At 46.2% G+C, this 27,075-nt stretch overlaps 3 protein-coding genes across 9 annotated transcripts in view; 2 read left to right on the forward strand and 1 right to left on the reverse strand.

The window, feature by feature from the left end:
* Nucleotides 1-2,797, forward strand: part of ikzf4 (IKAROS family zinc finger 4) — an 8,340-nt gene extending 5,543 nt beyond the window's left edge. For 4 of the 5 annotated variants that reach the window (XM_086214787.1, XM_086214786.1, XM_086214788.1 and 1 more), the window contains exon 8: nt 164-2,796. In XM_086214787.1, the coding sequence (XP_086070913.1) occupies nt 164-942 (779 nt within the window). In that variant the 3' untranslated portion in view covers nt 943-2,796. Of the gene's footprint in view, nt 1-163 lie in introns of all 5 variants that reach the window. The other variant, XM_086214789.1, reaches the window with a different exon arrangement.
* Nucleotides 2,798-5,445: 2,648 nt separating this feature from the next.
* wnt10b (wingless-type MMTV integration site family, member 10b) lies at nt 5,446-27,064 on the forward strand. Of its 3 annotated transcripts, XM_086214796.1 has the most exons (5): nt 5,446-5,582; nt 7,182-7,239; nt 21,526-21,788; nt 21,937-22,388; nt 22,692-27,064. In XM_086214796.1, the coding sequence occupies exons 2-5, from the start codon at nt 7,196-7,198 to the stop codon at nt 23,190-23,192; spliced, it is 1,260 nt and encodes a 419-aa protein (XP_086070922.1). In that variant the 5' UTR covers nt 5,446-5,582; nt 7,182-7,195; the 3' UTR covers nt 23,193-27,064. The 3 variants fall into 3 exon arrangements, with proteins under 3 accessions (XP_086070922.1, XP_086070923.1, XP_086070924.1); XM_086214797.1 differs by lacking the exons at nt 5,446-5,582; nt 7,182-7,239 and adding an exon at nt 10,449-10,523; XM_086214798.1 differs by lacking the exons at nt 5,446-5,582; nt 7,182-7,239 and adding an exon at nt 20,843-21,005.
* Nucleotides 13,445-18,643, reverse strand: wnt1 (wingless-type MMTV integration site family, member 1). Its single transcript, XM_086214795.1, has 5 exons — nt 18,182-18,643; nt 17,888-17,993; nt 16,085-16,338; nt 15,672-15,937; nt 13,445-15,578 (listed from the first exon to the last, which is right to left on the reverse strand). The coding sequence occupies exons 2-5, from the start codon at nt 17,986-17,988 to the stop codon at nt 15,087-15,089; spliced, it is 1,113 nt and encodes a 370-aa protein (XP_086070921.1). The 5' UTR covers nt 17,989-17,993; nt 18,182-18,643; the 3' UTR covers nt 13,445-15,086.
* Nucleotides 27,065-27,075: the final 11 nt, after the last annotated feature.

Here is a 27,075-nt window from a genome sequence, read left to right on the forward strand (position 1 = left end):
TTGTCTGATCCTGACAAGCAAAGCAGCAGACACGGTTCCCCCTAAGACTTGAGTTTCAAAGTAAAAACTTCTGCTGTCTTGTAAATGTTAGCGTGCTGTTGCTGGTTCAGACGATGGCCCGAAGAAGCATGTCAACCGATTGCTGTTAATCTCTTTCTTGTAGCTGACAAGCACATGGATCTTGACCTACCTGAAGCACCTTACGAACTGTCCTCTGGCTCTGAGAAGGAGGGAGACCACCTGGCTGCTGGGGACGGCCCCAGGCTGGGTCGTGCGCATCTGCAGGACTCCAGGTGTAAGGGGGAGAAACGTGCGCTGTCTCAGCTCCATCCCGCCTTCCTGTCGGAGCTAAGCACAGTTATGGGCTCCATCAACAGCAACGTGCCTCCTCAAGGCCCCCGAGGTGGACTGGCAGTGATGCCTCTCGGCCTGGCTAGGCAGGAGGCAGCTGAGGACCATTCCGCAGCTCACAGCCACACCACCTCACCCAACGGCTGTCCCGACTCCACAGACAGAGAGAGCCCAGCAGAAGAGCACAGCACAAGGGTAACAGCCCCCACGAGTACCTCCAACAACCACCACCTCCACTACCAAACCCTAGCACTGCCCTGCAGCCTTCGCACTTCCAGCCCCAGCCAGGCCAAAGAACTGGACCCAGAGTGGGAGAGAGCGTGCCCTGTACCCCCCACCATAGTAAAGAGGAGCCCTGGTACGCCCCTTTCTCCCAGGGAGGTGCAGGTGTTGGACAGGGACGACCAGCCTGTGCGCTCCTTCCACTGCCCGCACTGCCGCATCCTCTTCCTGGATCATGTGTTGTTCACCATCCATATGGGTTGTCACGGCTTCCGCCAGCCCTTCGAGTGCAACATCTGTGGCCACCGCAGCCAAGACCGCTACGAGTTCTCCTCTCACATCAGTCGAGGAGAGCACCAGGTGGGCTGAGGAGAGGGAGCCGTGGTCAGACGAGGAGAGGAGGTGACTGTTGCTCTCTGAAGGTTGCGGGCTCATGTTTGTTCTGCACCAGATCAAGTTGCTTTTAAATCCTTTGTGTAAAATCAAGCATTTGTGGTTTTATTGTGAGAATATTTATGAAACTAAAGCAGAAGCGGGTGAAGAATCTTTTCTCTGCAGAATTTAAAGTTAAATTACCTTCTATTTGATTGCACTCCCATATCAAATCATCTGGCAAAACAACTGGTTTTGCTTCAAAAGTGCCTTCTTGGGGGATTTCCTCTTTACTAGAAAAACTAAACGGAAACTGGTGCTCAAAAATCTTGACTAGCCATCTTCTCTGATTTAGTTCACACCTGTTCGCAGGCAGTGAAGAAAAGCATGGCGTGTACATTACATTTGGTATGCTTATGCACTAAGAGCTTTGTTTTTGTGGTGGAGGGGGCTGTTTTGTGTGGTGTGTCAGGTCAGCTTAATATGCACTGAGAGCTTTGTGCCTCTGGGTTGGGGAGGAGCTTTTGTCACAGACGAAGCACTGAAATGGACTGCCTTAACTCCTGCAGTAGAACGCTGCTGTAGGAACACATATTGTTTACAGCGCGGTGTGTGAAGTCGGGTCAGAAGGGAGAAGATCTGCAGCTGGGTTGGAGTCCGCTGCGTAGCCACAAGTCTATCAACGTGACGAAGGAACTGAAACTGAAAACATTCACCCGAGGATGACATATGCTTGGAGGGCTCAGATGTACAATAGATGGGTTTTTCTTTTGTTTTTTTGTTACTGTTGTTTTTTTGGATTTTAAAGTGAGCCGTAGACTACTGGTGCAGATCAGACTATGAGCCGTAGGGTGGGATATCTACACGCGATTGCACTTTTGGGCTCCCTGCTTCAACATTGAAAGTCTCTTACCGAAGCACTTGGTTGCTTTACAAGTTCGTTTTTCTTTTTTTGTTGTTGTTGTTGTTGTTGGGTTTTTTTTTTTCTTCCCTGTGATTGTAAAAGAATTGCAGAACGCTCCCAATAATTGATCAGCTAATTTGCAACATCTTTTTAACGAAGCCGGCCTTCTACAGAACCCCACAGCGTTGCACTGGTTACAATCAAGTTTTGCTGCAATGTGTGACTGAGAATTAAATATCGTTTCAGCTAAAAGTAATTATTTTGTGGTTTTACTCTCTGCGTTTGAGGCTGAGACTTTGAGCAGCAGAACTGAACAAGCATCGAATTAATTGTTTAAAAACTGTATTGCTAAATCAGTTAGAATCGATTCAGTTACCACTTGTGATTATCTAGTTAGTGTTGTTTGTTTCAGCCTTGGTGTATTTGATCAGCTATATTCCAAATCTTATCCAGCATATTCCTCAAGTCCATGAAATGTTACCTCCTGCTTCTTTATAGCACCCGAATACCTTATTGCTACCGTACGGTGAGTTATCTGAAAATGTTGACTTTGGGAACATGAATGAGACCAAACTCAGTGTTCTTACTCGTTATTGTGGGTTTGCTGCTTCATAGTGGAACTTGATTTCCTTTAATTGCAGAATGTACTTGAAACTGTGTTAGAAAAAAAAAAAATCTAAAATGCACTTGGTTTGATAAGTAGAGAAATGTGTGTGAATGGAATATAGCATGTGTGCTTGTCATTTTCTGCTTTTACCTGAATTGTGAATTATTTTTGAAATGTGAAGTAATTTTAAGAAGTAAAAATGAGGCATGGATTTTTGTCTACTCGTGTGGACTTCAATGTTTTATGATATTTTGTGAATGATGTGACATGACAAAACACTTTACCTCAAAGTTAAAGATGTAAAACTGCCTCATTATTTCAAAAAGTCATGTTGCTTTCCGAGATGTTTCTGCAGTTACAAATGCGTGCCCCTCGATATTCTCAAATCTTTTTACTGTCAATAAAGTTATGTTTATTGTAAAAGTGATTGTTTCCTTGTTTGGTGATGATTGTATACTTGTACTTCTACTTCTACTTCTATCTTTGTCTGGCAAAAGTAGAGCTCAATGAGTACTTCAACACTGAACATTATGGCTTTATTTCTTCCTCCTCCTGAAAAGGAACTACAGCGTTGTTTGATCAAAAATGACTCTTGAGGCTTTAATTTATGCTTAATTAACCAATATCACATTTGATTTTAGGATATCAAAATTTAGTTGACTATTAGAGAACGACTGAGCTCATACGTCAGCCGGAATAAGCCTCACGTAGCACGAGTAACACAAGTCCAAGAATTTGTTGCACACAATAAACACAACTTTTGATTCTCAGCTCATTTGAGTTACCGATAATTATTATTATTTCCAACTTCCTTTATTACGACGGCCAGGTCTTCAGTGTGTATAATTACCATTCATATTGGACTCATTTTATGAGAGGTGACAAAAAAAAGGGATGAAACATGCCTCCGTTTGCATGTTCCTGATTTGTATGTATTTCTTTTTAATTATTTCCACGTATTTTTTTACTTCCTTCAATTTTGATTTTATCCGTCATTCTTGAATATTTCCTGACCTTTGACAGGGCCTCAATGACGGATTTCTGATTCTGATCTGAAAACAAAAATCGAATCGTTGGGTAAGTCTCAAGGACGCGTGAGGTCGAGGACCAATTCATCACATCAACCTATCAAACATGACTTATTTTTTAAGCTCCAAATCACGAATGAGAGCTCACCTCAGACCTTCTAAAAGAACATTTTACCCGACTGCTGCTTTCCTTTCATTCTCAGCTGCGGAGTAAACAGCTCCACACGCGGCCGCGTTGACATTAATGCCTCTGTGTTTGTCGCAGCTCTGACTGGCTGCAACTTGCTGCCACCGCTAATGTCTTCTTTACAGTTCTGAGAGAGTAAAAACACCAAAACAATGCGCCGCACACAAGAGGGAGGATTTCAGTTGTCACAATTAAAAAGGCGTCAGAAAAATGAAGCGCAGCTTTGAGAGTTCTGAGGAAATAATCTGCAGTCCCCTGGTGAATATGTTGAGCTTTAGAGGTGATTTTTACCGTTACAAAGAAGAACCACATGCTTCCAACAGGAAGCTGGGAGACGGCGTGCCCCCCTCCTTGACTCTCAAGTTTGTTTGATTCAGCGTCTCTTACCCCGTCACCCGGCACTGGTTTTGTTTTTCACATTTTCGATGACGGTGTTTATCTTTGAATGGAGGCAAAACCAACCAACCCAGACGTGACACATCTCCATCATCTGTTCCTGTCACGGCTGCGTCGATTTCAAAGACTGATGTCAAACACCTCCGCGAAAAGGGAAACGCACACTTGACAAAGACGAGCCAGTTGGCGAGCAGCTCGGACTTCAAGACCGCAGACCTTCCCCCTGTAGTTCAGTCGCTCTCATCTCCACCACACAGTGACATCAACTGTGGTGAACTGCCTGGGAAACAGATCGTATCAGGTGGGATTGGGTGAAGAAAACGCTCAGAATCAACGCCCAATGAGATGAGCCACTACCTTGGAAATGAAATATTTGTCATTTCAAGTGTTGAAGCTTCCTGGCAGGGGGGGAAAAAAGCATCATGGAGATTTATTCCACGAGCTATCCATCTTCTGACATTTTAATTAATTAAAGAAAAATAAGATGAATCCATTTTGGAGACCAAAGGACATATGATATAAATAGATGCTTGCCAGTCTGACGCCAGGAGCCGGGAGAGCACACACAGTTGGTAACAGACTAATTTGATCAAGTTGCCTCTCACCAACCCTGCAGCTGGATTATTGTTATTATTATTCACCGCTGCTTGAGAGCATCGTCAGGTTACCTGCAGCTGCCAGCATCTCTTAATCTGCTCATTCTACAGGCAAACGTCCATTTTTACACTCAGTCACACAAGTAGAACACACACAAAAAAATAGTTTTCTACGCAGCAGACCTGCCCTAACCTCACCTCACCTGATCTAACCTAACCTGACTCTACCTGGCAGCTGATTTTAGACCTCAGAGAAAACTGGCACTGATTACTATCAAAGTGCAGGAGGATTAAACAGTTTAAAAGTCAATGCATAGATTTGTGGGCCTTCCCGCCCACATTTGAAGGTGTGACAAATAAATGTAAGCATAGATATATAGGTTTATAAGTTTTTTAGACTATGAAGTTGTTTATATAGAAACAAAAACTGCCTTCCTTTCTGTGTTTTTTGGGTCAATTCCCTTCATATTCAACCTCCGGATGCAGCATTCAACTTTGTTCCAAGAGGTGGACCTTATCAGGTTCCACAGGTTCTCTGCGGGGCAAATTACAACTAAGAAAAAAAAACCTTTAGATGTTTCAGATGACGACTTTAATTTTGATATTTGTTCCATATTTTACTTTGCAAAACTTGCTGATAAAAACAACAACAACCTTCAAGACTAAAACAGTAAATTAAACAACCATGTTGCTGTATTCCACTCGCTTAGGTGACACCGAAGCGCAGTCACGTCGCTCCACCTTCCCCGAGGACGAGCGCGCTCCCGCGGCCAGGGGCACTTCCTGCCAGGGGTAATTACCTGGCCACTACACCGGGGAGTCCTCGCAACGCTTCGCCTGAGGGGAGAGAACCGGGGACCGAATCCAGTCGTGGCTAATATAGCTAGCTAGCTTTGAGGAGAAGGCATCACAACTCCTGGTAAACTCACGTCTTTAATCCACATCCCGCTGTTTTTGTGTGTGTTTTTTTCCAGTTTCAAACTTGTATCCTGATCCTCAGACGACGTTGACGTCACCGTTTCTTCCTTTCACGCCACTTGCTTCCTCCTTTTTTTCCTCTGGTACTTTCAGAGACTGACCGTCGCTTGTGTAACGTGGACGCTGAACCGCTAGATGGCAGTGGTGCACAATTTCAAAGTTAAAACTGCTCATCGGTGACGTTTGAAAGATGAACTGTCGCTCCTTTATCCAGAAAATTAGGCCTATTGTGCAACTTTAAACATTCTTCCAGCTCCTGCTTTATTTTCTGAAACTCTTGATGTAAACATAAATGAATTGTTGAAAAATGAGGCGCAGATGTAGCTACTGCGTGTTCAGTCATAGTATCTGTCAAAGTACTTCTGAAACTGTTGACTACATCTCTCCAGGGTACATGAATCAGGGAAAAAATGGGATTGCTGCATTTGGTCAGCAAAACGTGTAACCGTACACCCATAGAAATCCAGGCGCTCACAGGGATAAGATTAATGATGGCAATAAAGAGGAGTGACTGTCTGGTTTGCTCATGAAAATGTAGTTTGTAGTGTGCAATGGCTGTCCCAACAAGGCATCTGATGATGAGTAAGTTAGCAATGTTTTAATTCAACAAAGATATGTCTGACTCACAGAATCGTAATCATCATTAGCACATTTCTCCAGGGGAGAACAGCGCAAACTGAACAGGAGAGGCCTGGACGCCTGCTTGTGTCAATTGACGTATTAACCTGCGCTAATAAATGGAAAACCGGGAACTGACCACATCTCCCTCACCTCACAGCTCTTTATCAGTGGTATTATATTATCTCTCCTCACGAAAAAGAGACAAAAACCTTTTTATACATCCCAGCAGTTGAACGATGTGGCTGCCCGGTGGACGTATAGCTGGTAGCCTGTCAACATCCGAACAGTAATTGTACCAGGCGTTTGCCTCTTAGGTGTTCTAGTTCTAGAAGGCCAAGCAAAACAAAGATGTCTCACCAGATGTTTGCTGCTCGCTGCAGCTGTACCCTGGATGGGCCACAATATGCACATGGTCTTCATTAATTAACTTGTTGCGCCATTTCAGTTACACAAAGAATGTGTTTATTTCCTGTCAGCCAAGGACACATTCAGGTGCTCAGCCCTCTCTGCAAGACAATGTTGAGGGGTCGTCGTCCTTTTACATTTAGTTGATGCAGCCCAACTATTGCAGACCAAAAGTAAGTTAAAACGGCGCAGCAGTTTATCACCGTGTATGAAAGTTACGGCATATTAGTGTAGAGGCCAGAACTTTTTAGGGTGCAGAATATATTGGAGGGCTGCTGGCGTAGTTTGTAGGATCCCTTTGGTTCTGGAAGCGATTAGCTCTTGAGTGAGTATATTGCAAAGAGACAAGCGCGGGTTGGAACAGCAGAGTGTGTGGGTGTGTGTGTGTGTGTGTGTGTGTGTGTGAGACAGAGATTGTGCATATAGACCAGAGGATGTGTGGCTCCTGTACTTGGCTGTCCCCTCTGTCGCTGCCTTTAAAAAACAGTTGCCAAGTGAATCGTCTTCTTTACAGGCTTTGGCTGCCAGATGCTGGGGATAATGGAGCGGACTCTAGAAGGGGAGACAGAGAGGTGCGTGCAGCCAGCCACTCAGACATGCAAGCAAACACATCCATGCACTTTTGCACTCTTTGTGGGCAGGAGATCCTCGTAATGTTGAAGGAAGACGTGAATAAACTGCCACAAACACGAACACTGTGACACACGGGGGAAGTATGGGGGCCAGTAAGTCACCTTGAATGGGCGTACAGCGTGGGCATGTTTACAGACTCCGCATTGAGTGGATGTCTGTGGATGAATTAGGAGGGAACGGTTATATACGGCTGTGGAGCTGTGAACCAACACACGGGGCGCCAGCGTGTAAAGGCAACAGCAAGCCAGTGACACAGGAATGTGTCATAGTTCCTGCAAGCCACTCAGCTCCTAAACTGCAGCAAATAAACATTCCTCCACTGCTGTGTCAGTGCTGAGCCCTCGCCCACTGTTGCTGTAAAACACAGCTTATAATTAAAACCAAAAACTGAGCATTTCTCCTTTTGTTTCCAGCAGCAGCATTTACCAGATTAGAGATAATCGTCTCATGCCTTCAGACATTTCTCTTTATAGACTCAAAGATGGCATGTTGTGGTCCTGGTAATGTCAGGATAGACCCAGTGCAAATAAAAGGATCACAATCATCTTTATTGGTTAAGATGCTGTGTTTTTACATTTGTTTTGGTGGGTCATATTCCGCCGTGAATCATAAATGATCTCACATTAAGGCAAGTCAAACAATAAAAAAAACATCATCTACTCTGGGCCTGTTTCCACAAAGACGCATTCGGGTGATGTGAAGTGTTAATATTCAGTATTACCAGACACACATTGCTGCAATTTATGGCCGACTCGTGTGTTTAATTTGAATAAATTCAGACTTCATCCCTGCTGACAGGTGAAATGATGTGCAGGCTTATGTGGTGTCTCCTGGATTCCACTGCAGTTTGTGCTCATATTTCATGGATTTCTGGGTTCCTGCACCCCATACGTTGTCAGGCGTCTGTAAATATATTCGACTGTTGATTGTCCTGGCCAGGAGTCTGCCCCTGTCATTACAGCTCTGTTTACAGGAAGACTTACAGTGATTGCTAGCATATGATCTGGACCAGAATAACCCACGGTTTAAAGGGTTCCACCTTAAACACTTAATGGCGCTGTCACTGCATCTGCTTGTTGTCGCTCATCTGGTCCAGTCACAGATGTGTGATTGGGGATTTGAACTTTGTTTGGTTCCTTGTCACCAAACCCGGTGATGGTTGGTGATCCTGTGTTTGTAACAGGGCCAGCGTGTTTAGGGTGAACCTTGTTGAGGAAATCTACAATAAAAATATGCAGTCGACAACCTCTTTTCAGATTTTGTTGGTGAAATCTAGTCTAAAATGAAGAATAATCCAAGGAACTCAACTAACAAAGACTTGCAGCGTCATGCAAGTGACAGTGTGGCTGCTGAGACGAGCGATAGGGAGGTAAAACCTGATCACATTTGAATTCTGCAGAAAAGAACGGACTGTAACTTCCTGTGTCCACTAGGAGGCACTAGTGAAAAGACGTACAGTTGCTGTACATGGGTAAATGAAAGCAGTGTCATTTTGTTATAAATCAAATGTTTATTCCGTCGGACCAACTTACCGTAACCACGAGGTGATGCTGTGGCTTGAATTGAGCAAATAGATGTTTTCAGGCCTGGGCCCTCATCAAATGTGAAGTTTGGAAAAGATCTGACCATGATGAAAGATCCAATATGGCCGCCTCGCCACGGTCACTGCCAGTCTTCGCAGTAACCCGTCACCAAGTTCTTGGCGAGTTCAAGGAGATTCGGGTTGTTTGAGATGCATATGGTCGAGTCACTGAGTGGAGTACATCAAAATGTAAAAAAAACACACAAAAAACAGCAACATGTAATTTCCTGTTCGCTATGACGCATTAACCCCAAATTTTAATCACGTCTTCATTGGCCCACTCCACACCCCTCTCCCAAATTAGGTGAAAATTGACCTCATAGCTGTGGCGTAATCTTGCTGACAGACAAACATGCTGCTCAGAAAGCGAACTTCTGGTGGCAATCAGCAGCACAGCAAACCTGAGGAGACGCGTTGATGCTCATCACAAAGACACCAGGACCGCTGTTGTTGAGAGGCACAGTTTTCAACTCGGATAACACAACGAATTCAAATTAAAAAAAAAAAAAACGGACTTAACAAGAACAGGATGATGACTAACAAGGTCATACGACACTTCTGGACTGACTAAATTAACAAATATCCGCACAGTTTATGTAGAGGCAGTTATTAAAGGCGATGAAGTATTTTTAAGGGTTAGAAGAGTATTTAACAATCCCTTCAACACAACAAATGTGTATCTAACACTAACAGCTAATGCTGTAATGTTACCTGATGTTGTGCAAAGAAAAAACAAGGTGTAATTATTATATTTAAATCTTTAAAACTCCACCTACTATGAATATACAAACTTTTTTTCTTTTCACTGCTGGATACCTGACAGCCATTCTCACTGGAGGCTTCAAAGTTCTTCATTATACTTGAGCAGAGTTCCAGGATCATCTTCCAAACATTTGTGATGTCACAAATCCTGCACGTAGGGCCGCCTCCTAAAATCACATTTGCTCATGCGTCTTTCACAGCGAAGCTCGAACCGTGGGAACGGAGAGGAAAAACACATTTTTGACTGCAGGGAGACTTTGATGTCAACAAAAATGGATCAGCAGCAGAAGTCGGGGTGGAAGTGCGTCGTCGATGTTGTCAGGCTGCTCACGTTCGCTCGCTGATTGCTGAGAGCCGAACCTTCTGAACGTGCTAAACGTTCGCTCGCTGGTCTCAAAGTGTCGTCTTATCACAAAAACCCAAATGCAAATGTCTGTCCCTCCCACCCTTGCTGCAGGACTAGCGCTCTATCTTGCTGTGCAGGGGCACAGAGCCTGACCACGAACATCACACTAATCGCTCAGCATGGTTGAGTGGTCTGTCCACATTCCCGCTCTGATTCACTCTGTGCACAAAACCCAACAACGGAAAACTGTGGTTTGAGAGTGTCTGGAGGTTTTGCGGACGGCAGTAAAAGTCCGCCGTGTCTCTCCTATAATCTGTCCTCCTCCTCTCATCTCTTCAGTTCCCCCGAAACATGGGAACACAGACCCAAGCTGATGTGTGGAACGTGAAGATGAAAAAGGAAAGAGTGCGCATTCGCCTCTGTCCTATAGGCTGTGGCAGGCCGCTAGATGATGAAGTGATGGAGATGTTAGGAGGCCACGGCCATTGTGATGCTGGGTAGCTGTTACCCTGGAACTGCCATCTGCCGAAAAGGTCAGTTGCTAGGGGACGATTCTCCTGGACCGTGCCTGCCTCCCAGCTGCCATCCACACACACCCACACACTGCCTTCAGTATGAGCGCACACTCTTTTCATTTTTCCTCGAAACATGAATTGAATTTGAGTGAGTTCAACCCACTGGAATGACCCCTCTTAGTTTTCTGTATCTCTAGGTGACGCTTGGTTCATTAGACTTCTTCCTCTAATACGTCCGCCTTGAGGCTGTGAAAGCACGTTGTATTGCACAACAACCCTGTGGTCATGTAATGGCACCAGGCGAATACCTCAGATTACTACATGAGCCATGTACGGGTGTTCCTGTCATAACAATAACCCTAATTAATTGGAATTTGGCCCATAATTGAATGCTAGAATTACAATGAAATGCTGGGCTAGCACGGTAATCAAATCAGTATTGTGCACCAGATCCAAGCCACGCCACATTGTCCATCACATCCGCAGCGAGCAGCCTATCATTCAGTGCGGTGACCCAAACCAAATTCTAAATTCTTTATCATACGCCCTTCAAATTAGAGCCCACTCCACCCAATGGGCATTTTTTTCCATAATTTAGGAGGAATGTTAATATGAAGCTGCTGTGCCTTCTTTCAGCTCATATCTGCTGCCTTCTTTATCTTAAATCTGTTATTTTCAAAGGTGGCACTGGGCTGTATGAATTCAATCATCTTTGACCTTTTACCCCTGTGGTGTTGCTGCGGAAGTCGTTCAGGACTGAAACCCAAAAAAAAGGACTTTTTAAAAAAAAAAAAAATTACATTCTTCGTGCATCCTCTCTGCCACGCTCTCCTTCCTCCGTGGTCTCCTCTCATCCTCACCTCCAGCCTCCTCTGGTCTTCTAATGACAGTGACTTTTGTGTTGTGGAGCTGTTGTTTTTGTTTGTGCCCTCCTCACCACGGCTGCCTGCTCGCCGCCTGGCAGCCCCGTGTGTCAAAGGTGGCTGCAGCAGAACAGACTGTGGGAACAGCCGGTTAGCCTCCCCTGGTCCCCTGCTCCCCAACCAGAGGGGCAGCCATCAATCCAGCATGCGCTCCCCCTGCCCCTGTACACACACTGAAGCACAAACACACAAATGCCCAACCAAACACACACTCACACAAAAAGAATACAACGCTCACACCCTCTCCCAATAATCCTCGGAAGCAATTTCATCTCGACTCGGGTGGCGGCCCATTGTCGCCAACCCCTTCAATCTTTCCTTATTAACTCTTGCTTTGTCCTGCATCCGAGCTTCTGGACTCATCTCTCCTACATTCCGATCGGTGCTGCTCCCAGCACTCCCAGGCAACCTCCCTTCGCTAATCCCACTGCCTCCCCCGCCAGCCGCCCCACCCCGAGGAACTCTTACTGCTTTTTTTTTTCCCAACCTGCCGATCACCTACTTACAGAGTAAGGTAGGGGCATTAACTCCGTGGGTTTTCTGAAGGCCGAGTGTGAAGGCGGGGTGGGTGAAGAAGAAGGCGGCCACAAAGTGACTCCAGCCCAGACAATTAGAACAATGAGCTGGGCCTGTAGGGTGCTAACTCGCTGCGTCACGCCTGGACGGTGGGGTATTTTGTCAGTTTAATGAATTGTCCATCAGGCCAGGGCCACATCGCAGGCTGCGCAGGGAGAGACCAGCAGGGACCCAGACACTAAGTCGGTATTTATTACACTGCCTTTGTCACTAATTGAGCTAATTATCACTGACTCCTCAGCACTCCCACAGGCATCGCCCCCTCCACTCACTCGCTCCAGCAACTCTCCCACCTCACTCTCACGCCTGGGATTTGAACTCTGCCTTCCCTCTTCTTTTTAAATCTGTCTGCCATGTTCATTCTTCCTTTTATTTCCTTCTATGTATCAACGATTTCCTTTTATTCATCCCTCAATCCAGCTTTGGATCACTTTTCCGTAGGGATGCATGGCGATACCGGTACGGCATTTTGGCAATTTTGCATATGTTTTGCAGAATGTACGAAATGTGAACATGATATAAACTTGTCGTATGTACAGACAATATCAACATGTGTTGCTATAATCAGTTACCAGCGTAGACGTCTGATATGCATCCCCACTTTTCTCCCTCAACCCTTGACTTGTTTCTGTGAATGAAAGTGTTGTCTCCTCTGCCGTTGCTCTGATATCAGAGCGTTCTCTTGCCATCACATGTATTATTCTGTGACCAGTCAAGCTCCATCTGGGTTGTTTTTTTTTAGACCATTCACCTCATGTAACCTACTCATTTGCAGTAATTGGGTTCAATTTAGTCTATTTTGTTCTTGTACCCTCTTATTACCACCAAGTCCAGAGATTTAAACTCAACTCTCTTTGTCATGGGGATCGATCTGTATTCTTCTACCCCTCTAACAGAGCTCTCCAGGCCAGGAGAAACATTTCTCCCGCCTGTTCGCAGCCGTGTTTTGTCCTCGTCATTGCAAGCGTTGTGCCCTGGCGGCAGCGGCCAGCCGGTGGCGTTAACATCAGCAGCTGCGCTCCATCAGGGTGACCCTGGCTGCTCCTGTGCTGCTGCGGTGGGCAGAGTAGGAACAGCAAAGCTTTCCCAACTCCTGTGGTCAGTCAGGTTGCCAGGGGTTCAGGAGGGTTTTCACAGTGTTGTACTTTTGCAAGTTCTTCCTGACATTAAGCGAAGGGAATAAAAACAGTCGATGCAGTAAAACCCAACTGTATAAGATGAGGTATGTGGCAGGATAAGCTGGAGCCATCTCAGGATGTTTTGTGAGCTGTGAGCTTTGGTGGCGATAATAGGATTAGGCGAAGGACACCCATGCAGGGACAGGCTTATGCTCACTTGCTTGTCAAAACTGTCTCAAACATAATAGCATCTTTGGACACATTCAGGAACTTAATTGAAAATATAGACTTTATTGTTCTATTATACAATACAAAACCCAACTAAATCATTTTATTCTCTAGAAAAAAAAACATCGTCTCTTCCCTCTCGCTATAGCAGTATAAAAATCATCAGAAATAAATATTTTATATATACACTCAAAAATATTCAGTGCATGACCAAACACAAGTGGTTTTACAGGAAACAAGCAAAGACGTGATTCTGTTTCTTGTAAGTTTTTGTGTCCGCTAACACCAAAGTGGAGAAACCATCACCTGACGAGTTGTACCCTTCTCTCCAGCCGCTGACGGGTTCATTCAGCAGCCGGAGAAATTGCCTCATTATAAATATATTCATATATTTTAATATTTACAGAATTTTGGTTCTCTTAGCTGATATACAGAATGATTTCTTCTTCTTAGGCTGTATCCTACAAAATAAAATAGACAACACTTCCTCAGCCCATCTAGAAGTGATACAGCATTTGCCTGCTTTAATTTCAGTTTAACGCCACACACACACACACACACACACACACACACACGTATAAAGACGTGTGAACTTTTTCTCTGATCATCTCAGAATCACTTTTCATTTTAAGAGAGATTCTGCAACGTATTTGTCTCATATTGACCCCCAGATTTGCATCTCACGATTTTCAGTGTGTTTTTTTTTTTTTCATACAATCAAATTTACTTTTCCCCAGTAAGATTTGATCAGCCAGTTTCTATTTTACTGGTTCCAGTCTTTAAGCATCTGCACCATCTCGTGGTAAGTCAGACTGGTGAACGGGCTGAGGCATATTCAGCTCCAGAGACATCTAAATGTGTATGTGTGGTGAAGAAGTTTGAAGTTGTGCTGCGACCAAGTAAATGAGAGATAAACTTTACACGAGAGAGAAGCAAAACAAAACTGATTTAAGGGGGAGAAAAAAAAACGACAACAACCTTCCTCTTGTTTGAGGTTTTCAGCAGTTCAGGAGAGAACGTGTAACCCCACCGAGATCAGTTTCTGCCCTCAGTGGGGAGCAAGCACCTGTTTATCGATTCCCCACCTCATCCACAGAGAACACTTGCGTTGGGTGGTTGTAGAGTTTAGATACCCTCCTAATACTGATGAGCACTACGGGCCACCCAGGACTGAACGGTATTTGGAATCGTTGAAAACGCAATGTGGCTCTCTGCAATATCCAGATTCCTGGAGTTGCGGTACAAAAAGTGAAGTATTGAGGTACTACAGAGATATCCCAGCCCGCAAATGATCCTCTATGGACCTAAACTAAGAAATATGTCTTTTGGTACCTGCAAAAATCGCACCACTATTAAAATGATGAACATTGACACAAGAGTGATAATTCCCTGTAATATTTTGAATCACATCACACATGCAAGATCAGTCAATATTGTTTGCGGGGGGGGGGGGGGGGGGGTTCTCTAAGTTCCTCTGACTGCTTTGTACTATTTACTCCCTCTATACCCTGTCCTTGTGTTTGTGCTCTTCTCCTTCTACTTTGGAAAAAAACTGATTGATTTTTGTGTGAAAAAGTTCCCTGTATCAGTTTACCCGCCTTGAAGCGCCTCTGGCTTCTCTGTCATTTTTTTTTAAACACCTCTGTGCTATAGTTTCCTCCAGCTACCTGTTACTATGACGTTCTCCTTCGCTCCTCATTTTTGCCTAAATGTTCACCCCAGTGGTCCACTCATGATCATAGACACTGGTGTAACGTTCGGGTGCTGGTGCAGTTCAGGCAGCTGACGTGACAGCACCAGTGGAACGTACAGTGGCACCGTTCAGTCACGCTCTCGGCCCGGGTCTTAAACCCTCGTCCGCAGCAGAGCAGCTCACAGCCATCCAGGCCTGGAGAGGAGCTGTTGCATGTTCTCCCAGAAGTTCCCAAAGTGCCAGTTTTGCCGTTGTATGAGCAGAAGTTTGGCGATTTCTCAAAATAGACCAGGTCCATGGCAGATGGGGGTTTGTGAGCTGGGTTTTCAGGTTCCAGGTGGCGGGGGTCTGCTCGGTGGGAGGCTCTGTTGCTGCCCTTGTTGGCATAAACAACTCTGGAAGCGCCGTCAAATCGGTCCTTCAGGAAGTCTCCCACTGTGCGGAAGCTGGGAAGTCGCATCCAGCAGGTCCGTACGGTGCAAGAGCCGGACATGCCGTGACACTTACACTCCTGACGCATCTCAGACGACACAGTCTGCAGAGAGGATGACCAAAACCTGATGAAGTCACAGATACATTTGAGGCAGGTCTATATTCTGCAGTGGACCAGCGCGTTTGAAATGCTCACCATTCTGCCAGCCTCGTTATTGTGGAGGTTGGTGAGGTAGCGCAGGTCTCTGCCCCTCTCGCTGGAGTCTACAAACTCACGGCTGAACATCTGGCCAAAGTCCACGTTGTCACTGCAACCCCCCCAGTGCCAATCGGGGCCCCCTGGACCTCTGCGACGGTAATCGCATGTGCAAGACTCAATTGCGCCCTCGGAACAGGAACGAGCCACAGCATGGGTCACCCCTGCGCTGGTGATAGCAAATACAAATGCAGTCTCTCTGCAACCTGAGGAAACGACATCAAAGCGTCTCATTAGTCCCTGATCCAACCTAGAGTGCAAATGTGATCAGACAGAGCCTTTTAAATGTGGACAAGAGATTCCATTACACCTCGTCCAAAAATAGCCTGCAGAGAGAGACAAGTGAGGCTCACCACGATTGACAATTTTGCCAAATATTGCTGGGCTGTGGGTGGTCGGGCAGTTCCAGCGGCGGTTGCGGAACTGCCACTTGCACTCCTTTATGGCAGTGTGCAGCCCAGCAGCGATGGCGTGCAGGATGCCAGGATTCTGCCGAATCAGCCGACGCTGGCGACGACTCAGTAGCGCCAGGCTGGGGTCCAGGACCAACTGCACATTCTTGGAATTGGTGAGAAGGTTGGAGGAGGAGGCCACATTGACAATGCCCCTGGCACGGAACAAGGACGAGGGAAATAAGAGTCAAGGAGCTGGCAGTTCCTGCATGTAGCTCCCTCTGTGACCTTCTGATGGGTCTTGGCATGTCATGAAGGTTGGTCCTATCATCTTAGTTTTCATTGTATTGTACAATAAAGAGTGACACATGTTGTTCCACTGTAATGGGGAGACAGCGTCTGAGCAAAAATGCTTCTTACAGGCTTGATAAATAACATAAAACTATTATGTTTACCTGAAGTGCCATCATAATTTAATTACTTGATTACACAAAGCTACCATTGGTCTATGAAGTGTAGAGAGTCGCATCGTACGGGACAAAACTGCTGTCTGCTAAAATCGTTTTAAGGCCTGGGATTTTATGCCAAGACGAAGACGTTAAAATTGTGGACTTTTATGAGATTAACTCAATGTACATTTAACCCTGTGGTGTCATAACAGGAAATAATATTTGTATTAATAATGAAAATCTTTTGTCATTTTATTGTCATAAAATCTCACTCTTAAGTTTTCCACAGGTTCGGCAAAAAAGGGAGGGGGGGGGGGGTGTGAGGCATCTTTAAAATCTTTTTTTTTTTGAAACCTCCAAGGATAAATAATTTCTTAGATTTTAACTGCTGTTTTGTTTTGGGGTTTTTAGCATTTTGGATGCATGTGAACACTTCGTGTGTGTGTGTGTGTGTGTGTGTGTGTGTGTGTGTGTGTGTGTGCGTGTGTGTCTTAGTAGAGAGAAACTTGGAATAATTGCGCCACTCTCACCGTTTGCGTGTTTTTCTTCGTTCCACTACTTAGAGCAACAGTTCGTTTTCCTCTCAAAATGCCACGTTTCATCGAAATAAAATCGTTTAATAAACGACGCAAACTGCGCAATGACTGACAGTCGGGACTTTGTTAAAAAACAAATAAGAAGAAGACTAAAGGCCAAATCCTTATTTAAATCAGTATCTCAGTTAATGCAACCCTGCTGATTTTTTTTTTAACGCAAAAATGTGTATTTGATGCAAAAATGTCTCGTTTATTTGTCTTTAAAGTGACATCATAATGTTCAGGTTTAGGTTTAAGGGCCCGCAAGGACACTTGCAATGTATTCGATGATCACGTGCCTGGAAACGGCCTCGATTGAGCCATGATATAAATCCATATTTGATGAATATTCACAGGGAAATAAATGCGCTCTCAAGCCAACCCCGTCCAAATGACAGGGCGGCGGGGCGGGGAGGAGAAGCACGTGTAATCCGAACTGCTGCAGAATGAAAAAAAGAACGAAAGAAGCCAAACTGTGATTAAATGTAATTGAGCTATTATTAAATAAAGCGTCAATTACGAATAAATTCCCCCAAAAGAACAATAAATTCAAGAGTTGAGTGCTGGGGGAACTGGTGCCAAAGCAAACACATTATTTCGAGCAGGGAGCTCAGATTGTGGTAAACCAGTAAAACTTGGAGGGGGGGGCGGCTTCCCCGACCCGGGCGGCTCGAAACTGGACCTCTGAGCTACAAGATGCTGCAGCATCGAACCGTCCGGGTCACGTCTGATCAACTCACCACCACCGGCCGCTGTTGTTGACGGCCCCGGTGCCCGAGAGCGAAGACACCAGCAGGATGCAAGCGGCTTTCACTCCCAGCAGCAGCGCCAGACTCCTCATGGTCGCTTCACATGTGGGGAAGAGAGCAAAACAAAACAAAAAAAAACACTTAACCGTGATTATGAGTAAAACCTCCCAAACCAGCCAAATAAACTTAGACGTGGAAGCAATCTGGTAGAACTGCAACACTTGAGTTATATTTTTTTTTAAAACAACAAAAAAACAAGGGTGCGGTACGGGCGCGTCCACTCACCGGTCCAATGAGAGGGGAGCGAATCAGGCGAGCCCCGGCTGGCTGGAGCGGCTCCTGAGAAGAGACAGGTTGCTGAATGATGTGAAGGGTCCGACCGGGCGGGCGGGCGGGCGGGATGCTGCTGCTGCTGCTGCTGCTGCTGCTGCCCTCCTCACTCTGTCTCACTCAGTGATGCTCTGCGCGGCGCATTGAACGCGTGGGACAGTCCCGAAGACTTGATCCCCCCGGTGACTGATAGGCAACACATTCTTCTCTTATTGAGCGCTACGAGGGGAATAAAAAAGGGATTTGCTGCTCACATCTCCCTCTGTTTTTTTTTTTCGGGACCCTTTTCAATAGGATTGGAGGGAGGGATAGTTAATGCTCTTCATAGGGCGCACAATGAATAAGGAAACACAACTGTGCAGAGAGGAGAGAAAAGGAGGAGGAGGGGGGTAATAAAAAATAGCAGTCCACAGTGTTGCGCATATTACTTGCGGAATCTCACGGTCGTCACAGAATCGATCGCCCCCCCCCCCCCCCTTCTTGTATTTGTAGTATTTTCCCACCGGGCTCGCAGGGAGGAGAAGTGGCCTGACGCGGTGGACGTGTTGGTGCAGATGCTGTGGGTGCGTCCGGTTTGGTGCTCCGAGCTGGTGTCACGGTGCAATACACTCACAGCGGAATATGAGCCATCTAAAACTGCTCCTTTTTTTTTTAAACCCAGCGGTTGGATTAGCCTACTCCCTAACCGCATCTCCTCCTCCTCCTCCTCTCTGCGAGCGCGCTCTCAGAATGTGCAGTGACTAATGACATGTCTGTGCGTTTGAATTTCCCTCTTACGCGATTTCCCCTTTCCTAGATTATGACTTCACGGGGGGGGGGGGGGATATTTTCAGATTAAGGCAATAAACAAAACTATTAACACCAGTTTTATTGCGTAAAACTAATTAAAAAAAACACGAGGGAACTAGGAAATAAACCCGCGTAGGTGCCAAACTCTCCCAGGCTGGTGGGTGCTGAGATCGAGGAGAGGGAAGAACTACGGCTTCCGATCAGGAGTTTGACGTATGATGAACCGGGGGAAGAGTGGGACGAGCAGGGATACAAAAAAAAACAGAACAGTCCAAACATCTGGCCTGCAGACCTCCCTCGTCGCACATGTGTAATCACAGTTTGAGTCACTTTGCGGCATTTCCATCGAACCCAGACTATCCCGGATTAAATGTCCCCAAACTTCTCCGTGCTGCTCCACGGGTGGATGTTTAATTATGTGACATTTATCTACTAATTTGCATGTTCCATATTAGTCCCTGCCATAGGTTGAATAATCCCCCCCCCCCCCCCCCTCTCAGTTGACAGTAAAAGGAAGTGGGCTTTTGGGGAAAAAAAAAGGAGAAGGCTTTAATGACAGCCAGCCTGCGTTTATACTCCAGCCTTATATGAAGGTGCTCAAACGGGTTTCCTGGAGCAGTCATGCGACACCGAGCAGATTAGCTTCAATCCGGATAAAGGGGGTGGGGGGGTGGGGGGGGGGGCCTTTTATATACAAATCAACTTCAAATCACTTTTTAAGCCACTTAGATATACACGCCGAGGCAGAATGCTAATGCACTTTTCATTGCTGCAGCTTAGGGAATGGAAGGAGATTAGATGAATTGGTGTCACTATGCGAACCGTGTTCGAGGGGGGTTTTAACTTAATTTTATGAAAGTAACCCTCGTACTCATCCTGGGCTGCTGCAGCAGCAGCGTCTGGTAGTGTTTAAGGCCAGTGGAGAACACATTTTTTAATTTGAGGGACACTATTAGTAGTCTCGCGATTTAAAAATCGTGTTTTTTTTTTTTTGTTGTTGTTGTTTTTTTTAAGGGTGAGATTTGATGTCACGTAACCTCAAGTTTCGGTTGTGACGTCTGGTTTTACAGGCCTGAGACCCGAACGTGGGTTGGTGTGCAGTCAGGAGGCCTCCGCGTCCTCCTCTCCGGTTCGAACTCGTCCTCGAGTGTCATAATGTCATTAATTATCGCGGAAACCTCTCCCATCATTCCTCAGATAAAGACTTTGGGGTGACAAAGTGAAGTTGTTTGAAACGCAACAATGAGGAACAGCCGCTCTGATGGAGGTGGGAGGAGGAGGAGGGGGTCACATGACTAAAAACAGCATTGTTGGAGGGTCTGTTAGCGGAGCCGCTTGCCTGCTGCTGCCTCCCTGTCGTACAGTGGAAGCGGCTCTCCCCTCCCCCCGTGCACCGTCTCAGCCACCGCTCCCCTTCACCAACATCTCTCCACATTTCATTTCTCCTTCCTCTCATGCCAGATAATAAACACGGATTCAAATAATTTCTTTATTTAAAAAAAATTGAAACCATTTAAGATTACCCCCTAATTCTTTTTTTTTTTTGGGGGGGGGGGGGGTGGAACTCATGCGCAACAGTAAAATATTGCCTGTGCGTAAAAGGAAAAAAAAGAAATTGGCGTGATGTTACTCTTGGAACGGCGATCATATTCTCAGATAATAAATGATCAACTGGTGATCCAACTTTCATATTGGCCAATATTTTCACAAACAGCAGCCTGTAGAGGCATCTAATCCCCCTCCCCTCTCCTCCCCCCTCCCCGTTTACTCTCGCCCCCGAGCTCCTCTGTTCTCCGACTTCACTCCTCGCTCGTTTGGCGGTGCATCGATAATACTCCACTCTTCTTCAATTCTCACTCAGTGCGGGACTTTATCACCTGTGTTTTAATGTCACGTCGAGAAAGACGCTTAAGAAAATGGAGCTTTCAAACTCACTCCGTTTGGACCAATTCCTGATTTTGGCAGCAGCTCTTATGTCACCTGCGTTCATGTAAGTGCACTTGAGAGCGCCAGGAGAGTTGATGTTATCTGGGAAGTTTGGAGGAAGTTACTGCAAAGTTTGTAGTTTAACCAATATTTTTTCTCTCTCTCTATTTACTTAGATAATGAAGCACAAATTGAGAATATCCCAGATTAATTTTGTAGAATATGGCAGCTTTGAAATATATCTTTATCAGTGTCTTTTGCTTTTCATAAGTCAGAACTTGTTTTATTCAATCTAATTTCAGCTGTTTCTGATGGGGTTTGTCAATTTACTGTGGTTTTCGTGTTTGATGGATATTCAGTTTATGGTTCCTGTGTTATCAACACCAGGCAGCACCAATTAATACTTGTGCAGCTGTGAACAGGTTTTATTTCTGACTGACTGTTGAGCCACATTCGATACTACGTCTTCAAGTATTTCAAACATCTTCCCGCTGCCACACACTGCTGTGCATTTGACTAATGAACTACACACACACACACACACACACACACATTGTCTCTCTGTGTCTCTCTCTGCCCTCCAGGGTGCTGTGTAATGACATCCTCAGCCTGAAGGTGGCAGGAGATCCAGTGTTAACCCCAAATTCGGTGTGCCTGAGGTTGGCAGGCCTCAGTAAGCGTCAGATGCGGCTGTGTGTGCGAAGCCCTGATGTGACAGCTTCTGCTCTGCAGGGTATTCAGGTGGCCATTCACGAGTGCCAGCATCAGCTCCGGGACCAGCGGTGGAACTGCTCCTCCCTGGAGGGCCTTGGCAAGCTGCCACACCACAACACCATCCTCAACAGGGGTGAGAGTCTGAAGCGAGCTAATGATGTCAAAATATGTCCTGTGGTTTGTGGAGAGAAGGTGTTGGTATGAGAGAGATTCGGGACATGTTTAGAATCCCATTGTTTACCATTTCCCATCAGTTATGGTGTATTTTTTCCCTCTCCCAGGTTTTCGCGAAAGTGCCTTCTCCCTGGCCTTGTTGGCAGCGGGTGTGGCTCACTCTGTGGCTTCGGCCTGCAGCATGGGCAAGCTGCGGGGGTGTGGCTGTGAGGCCAAGCGCCGCCAGGACGATGACAAGATTCGACTGAAACTCACACAGCTGCAGCTGCAGACCCTGCAGAAGGGTGGGGTAGGCATCAGCATGACACGGTCATTACCCTCAGAGTTAAACAGTCACCATGGCAACCTGCCCGCCAACCTGCGCTCCACCCACCCCTCCGCGCTGCTCAAGCCTCTACCAGATGACCTGAGCTCCATGCAGGAGACCTGGGAGTGGGGGGGCTGCAGTCACGATGTCCGTTTTGGGGACCGTTTCTCCAGGGACTGGCTGGACTCCCGTGGATCTCCAAGAGACATCCATGCTCGCATGAAGATACACAACAACCGGGTAGGACGACAGGTGAGTCACCTGATTCTCACCTCCGCCAAGGTGCTGTCTGTCCACCTGTCAGCAGGATTATGGAAAAGTTATGTGGCCCTTTATCACTAAACCTGGCACGGTGGAGGGGTGTTGCCTGGGCCAAAGATTGAACCCATTAATTAATAACTCTCAGCGGTTTATCATGGTGGAAAATGGCATGTTTGTTTTGTATTGGGTGACCTGGCAGTGGTCTGCGCTCTCCCAGTGCTCTCTGGCTTCCTGGGCTCTTCTTCTGGTGACCCCGGGTTTCTTTCTGATCATTGTTCAACTTTCTCTGTGCAGGTGGTGGTTGACAACATGAGGAGGAAGTGCAAATGTCACGGCACGTCGGGGAGCTGTCAGTTCAAAACCTGCTGGCATGTGTCACCAGAGTTCAGGCTCGTGGGTTCAATACTCAAGGACAAGTTCCTGTCAGCCATCTTGGTCAACTCCCAGAACAAGAACAACGGGGTTTTCAACCCCCGAATAAGCAACGGCGCCAGCGGGACCACAGGGGGACTCAACGGAGGTCGCCGGCGAAGCATGTCCAGAGAGCTAGTGTTCTTTGAGAAGTCTCCAGACTTTTGCGAGCGTGATGTGTATCTAGACTCTCCAGGAACACAAGGACGCATCTGTAACAAAACCAGCTACAGCACAGACAGCTGCGGCTCGCTGTGCTGCGGCCGCGGACACAACATACTGAAAGAGACACGCAGCGAACGGTGCAATTGCAGGTTTCACTGGTGCTGCTACGTGCTGTGCGAGGAGTGTCGTGTCACAGAGTGGGTCAATGTGTGCAAGTAGATCCCAGTTGATCCAGTCTCAGCTGCCTTTATGCATCCAGGACTCAAGATGGCGAGCCTGTCCCTTCGCCCGCTGCTGTTGATGAAGCGTTTGTTTTGCTCCTTGTGTAACTCCTCCAGAGAATCTGTTCGCCCCCCCCCCCTCCGCCCCCGCCCCTCCATCATCTGGGATCTATTTTCTCTTTGTAGCTGCTGCTATTCTCAAAATGCCAAGTCAGAGATTGAAGAGGTGACTCATGTCATTTGTCTTGCCATGGTCTGCTTCGACGCTGCCCTCAGCTCATCCGTGAAAGCAGCCCCTGACCCGTTGTTCCCATCCCGCTGGACAGAGACCAGCGACAGCCGACAAGCCTTTTGATTTACGAGTCAACATGTTGACTCATCTCATTGTAAAGTAGCCATGTATTTTTAACACCTACTTGTATATTTGTAAATTTATTTTTATTAATATTATTGTGATGAAGCCTGCCTTCTGGGTTCTGGTTCATGACAGACTGGTGCTGGCTGAGGGGCCCGGGGGGAGCGACCCGATGCTGTTGACATCAGAGCCGCAGTGCAGTTTATCTCATGTGTAAGTTGGGCTCTTCTACAGGGTGTCTACAGTTACATAAAAAGTCACTGAATGTCTTAGATTACATGTTAGTACTGCATATATTAGGCATAAAGTAGTCGTAACTTTTAATTTGTGAGTTCTTAAATGTAGCAAACACTCGATGTAGTTTCACTGATTCATCGTGGAATTTCTTTGCCTGGTCAAGCTCTTCTGCGTCAAAAGTCCACATTTCTGATGGTACGAATCTTAAACCGTGCCGCTTTTACCGTATCTTTACTTCACACTGTCACTTTTGGCAAAATGTACATGAACTTATCTCACACTAACCATTATATTCCTACACAAAACCATGATATGCGCTACTTATCTTACCTGCAATGCTACACCAACAAACGCAGCAAACACCTCTGACAACCTTGCCAAGCGGACTGTACTAAAATGCTTTTTTAACTCCGTTAAAGAGATCTACCCACCCATACTTTTTAAATATTCTTTTTCCTGCGAGCAGAACCATTCGCAAAACAAGATTACTTTAATGGTTTCTTCTTTGGTACCTGATACACTCGGCCACTAACTTTAATCAAAATCAGCCTCATGGTTTCGCATAATCCTGCTAACAGACAAATAGCTCCAAAAACACGGCCTTCCTGGCGGAGGTAATAATTCATACAAAGACTGATACTATTTACTACATATTATTTTACTTGACATGAAGACAGAGTCCTGTCTGGGACACTTTTCTGGCCCTTCTGTGGTCCGTGTTCAGCCCAGATATCCATTGCTATCTGAGTTACATTAAGCTTACTTCCTGCAGCCACTTGGTGAAGCTATGACGATGATTTAAATTCAGCTTTTAGACGCCCATCAAACTCGGATGAAGTTAGAGTGAAGATCTGAACGTGTGGAACCCAGTGACAACTGGTTCTTGTTCAATGGTGAAATGTCACAATTAACCGCCTCGCCACGGCGACGCTGTTTCACTAAAACTTCAAAGTTGTCCGTCACCACGTTCTTAAGACATATCTGACCAAGTCTGAGATGGATCTGGTCCATCCACCGGGACGAGGACACGGTGGTTCAAAGCAAGTCATTTCCTGAGGAGGCTAAAGCTGATCTACTCTAAAATCAAATGGGTTCCTCTTGGGCCCACGCCACACCCCGTCCCCAAGTGAAAATCAGACATGACCTGATCACATGACCTCCTCAGCCAGGTTAAAAATGATTGTTTAAAAAAAAAAAAAAAGTTGAGTTCAAAATAATTCTGAAAAAGGTGGTGTACCTGTAGACACCCTGTTATTTGTATACTCAGCGTGTGTGGCTCAGTGTTTAGGAGAAAACAAATGCAGGACTTATGCAAGCTGATGAAAGATGGACGACTTGTAAAAATCAGAGACAAGTGAAAGCCTTCATTCTTAAAAACAACTCGCACAGATTTGTTTTACCTCTGTAACAAAAGTAATATTTCATAAACAGCCAGTATGATGTCAGCTGTGATGCATGACAAGCTTGTTATTCTCTACTTGCTGTTGTCCATCCCGACAGTCTGAGCCCTTCTTGGACTCGTCCCACATGTAGAACATGTCTAAGTGAGAGATGGACCTGAGGCGGTGTGTGTGTGTGTGTGTGTGTGTGTGTTTGTGTGTTGTGTAAAAGGAGGGTAAGCTCTATGCACTTCAGGTTTTGGAGGTGAGAGGCGTTTTTATAGCCACTTCATGCTGGGAGACGGACTTTTAATGGCTGCAGGATATTGTTTCCTTAAAGTATGACTTTTATTACTGGAGCGAAGCATCAAGAAAGCCGAGAGGTGGGGGCGATTATACCAGTCTCCGCGGTGCATCTGAGGGGATCATCTGTCCAGAGTTCATAACCAAAGAAGGGACTCGCTGGGCCACGTGCTGCTTGGACGCCATGTCCTCGTTACCCGGGAAACAGACCATACAAACATAAGCACATGCATGCATTGTTGTACATTTATACACAGAAAATACTGGCAATAATGCACGATAAGAGACAGTCGTGCTGGTGCGCACATGAACTGTGGGAGCGCCACACCTGGTGTGATTTGCACCCTCGGTTGTTGCTGCACTGCAGATTCAGCAAAGCGCTGATCTCAACACCTGACTGGATTTATGGTTACAGCATTCCTAGAGACGATCCAGGCCGTCTCCATGTGCGGCTTCGTGGGAGCGACTGGTCTGTTCATGCCAGTTGTTTGTATGTCAGATAGCTCTGGACTCCTGAGTGACAGTGCCGTATCAACTGGTCTGTCTGTTTGGTATTTAGCGAGGGAATGAAGGAGACAGTGACTGGTATGGAATGATAAGGGACTGGATTTCTGGTTTGCATTTCTTCATTCCTGGATCCTTTCACCCCGGAGCTGCTGCAAAAGGGAATTTCCTGTCACTGTTTCTCCCATGTGTGAGACAGAGGTTGGTGGACAGCCTGGGATTGCTTTCTCTCTCTTTCCCAATCTCCCCCTCATTGCTGCAGACATAGACGCATGCATAGCAACACATTGACTGCCCTCTGAGTAATGACAACCAGACTGGGCTGAAATTAAAGAGAGGCGGCCGGGAGAGGAAGCTAGGAGAGATAAAAGTTACCCACTTTGATTGACATGATGATTATATGTATAAAGTGAGGCGATTTAGTGTGTTATACAAAGATAGGGAGATAGATCCTCGCTGCATGTGCAGATGCAGAGGACAAACGGGGGTATGAAGAAGGGGATGAATAAAGTGTACTCTGTATAAATACATGCCTGAAAACATCTGCTTCTCAACTCCTTTCATTTTTGATGTGGGACAGGCAGAGAAGGAGAGCGGGAGAGAAAACACAAGGAGCCAGCTACCCAGAACATCAAAGACCCTGCCCTCGCCATGCAGGCCCTCATTAGTTCAGCTAGCAGAACCAATGAGACTTGTGATTGTGTTTGCTGGGGTGCACGCTGGCAGTCACTTCAGAGGAAAGGTTCCTTTAAGTCATAACTCCCCACCCCACCTCTCCTGCCTCCACCCGAGCCCGCTGTAACCCCCCTGTAACCCTCTCGAAACTCGCCGCTCTCACAACCTCGGCAGGCTCCCCCAACATCCACTCCACCCCGTAATCTGGTCTGCAGCTGCAAACATCTGTTCCCCTCTTTATTCCTCTTCCTTCACCACTGAATTGATAAACACATCTATCACCGGACCGCTGACTGACACACAACACAGGGGCGGATTTGATTCAGCCGCTCTTCACCTGTACGGAGCTCGGAGGCGGGTCATTGAACCGCACTGAAGTGTAAAGAGAGTAAAAAAGAACTACGTATGAGGCATGAGAATGGAGTCAT

The sequence above is a fragment of the Aulostomus chinensis genome, chromosome 9 (genome assembly GCF_037954235.1).
Source record: "Aulostomus chinensis isolate RoL2024-O1b breed Wild chromosome 9, RoL_Achi_v1.0, whole genome shotgun sequence".
Lineage (NCBI taxonomy): Eukaryota > Metazoa > Chordata > Actinopteri > Syngnathiformes > Aulostomidae > Aulostomus > Aulostomus chinensis.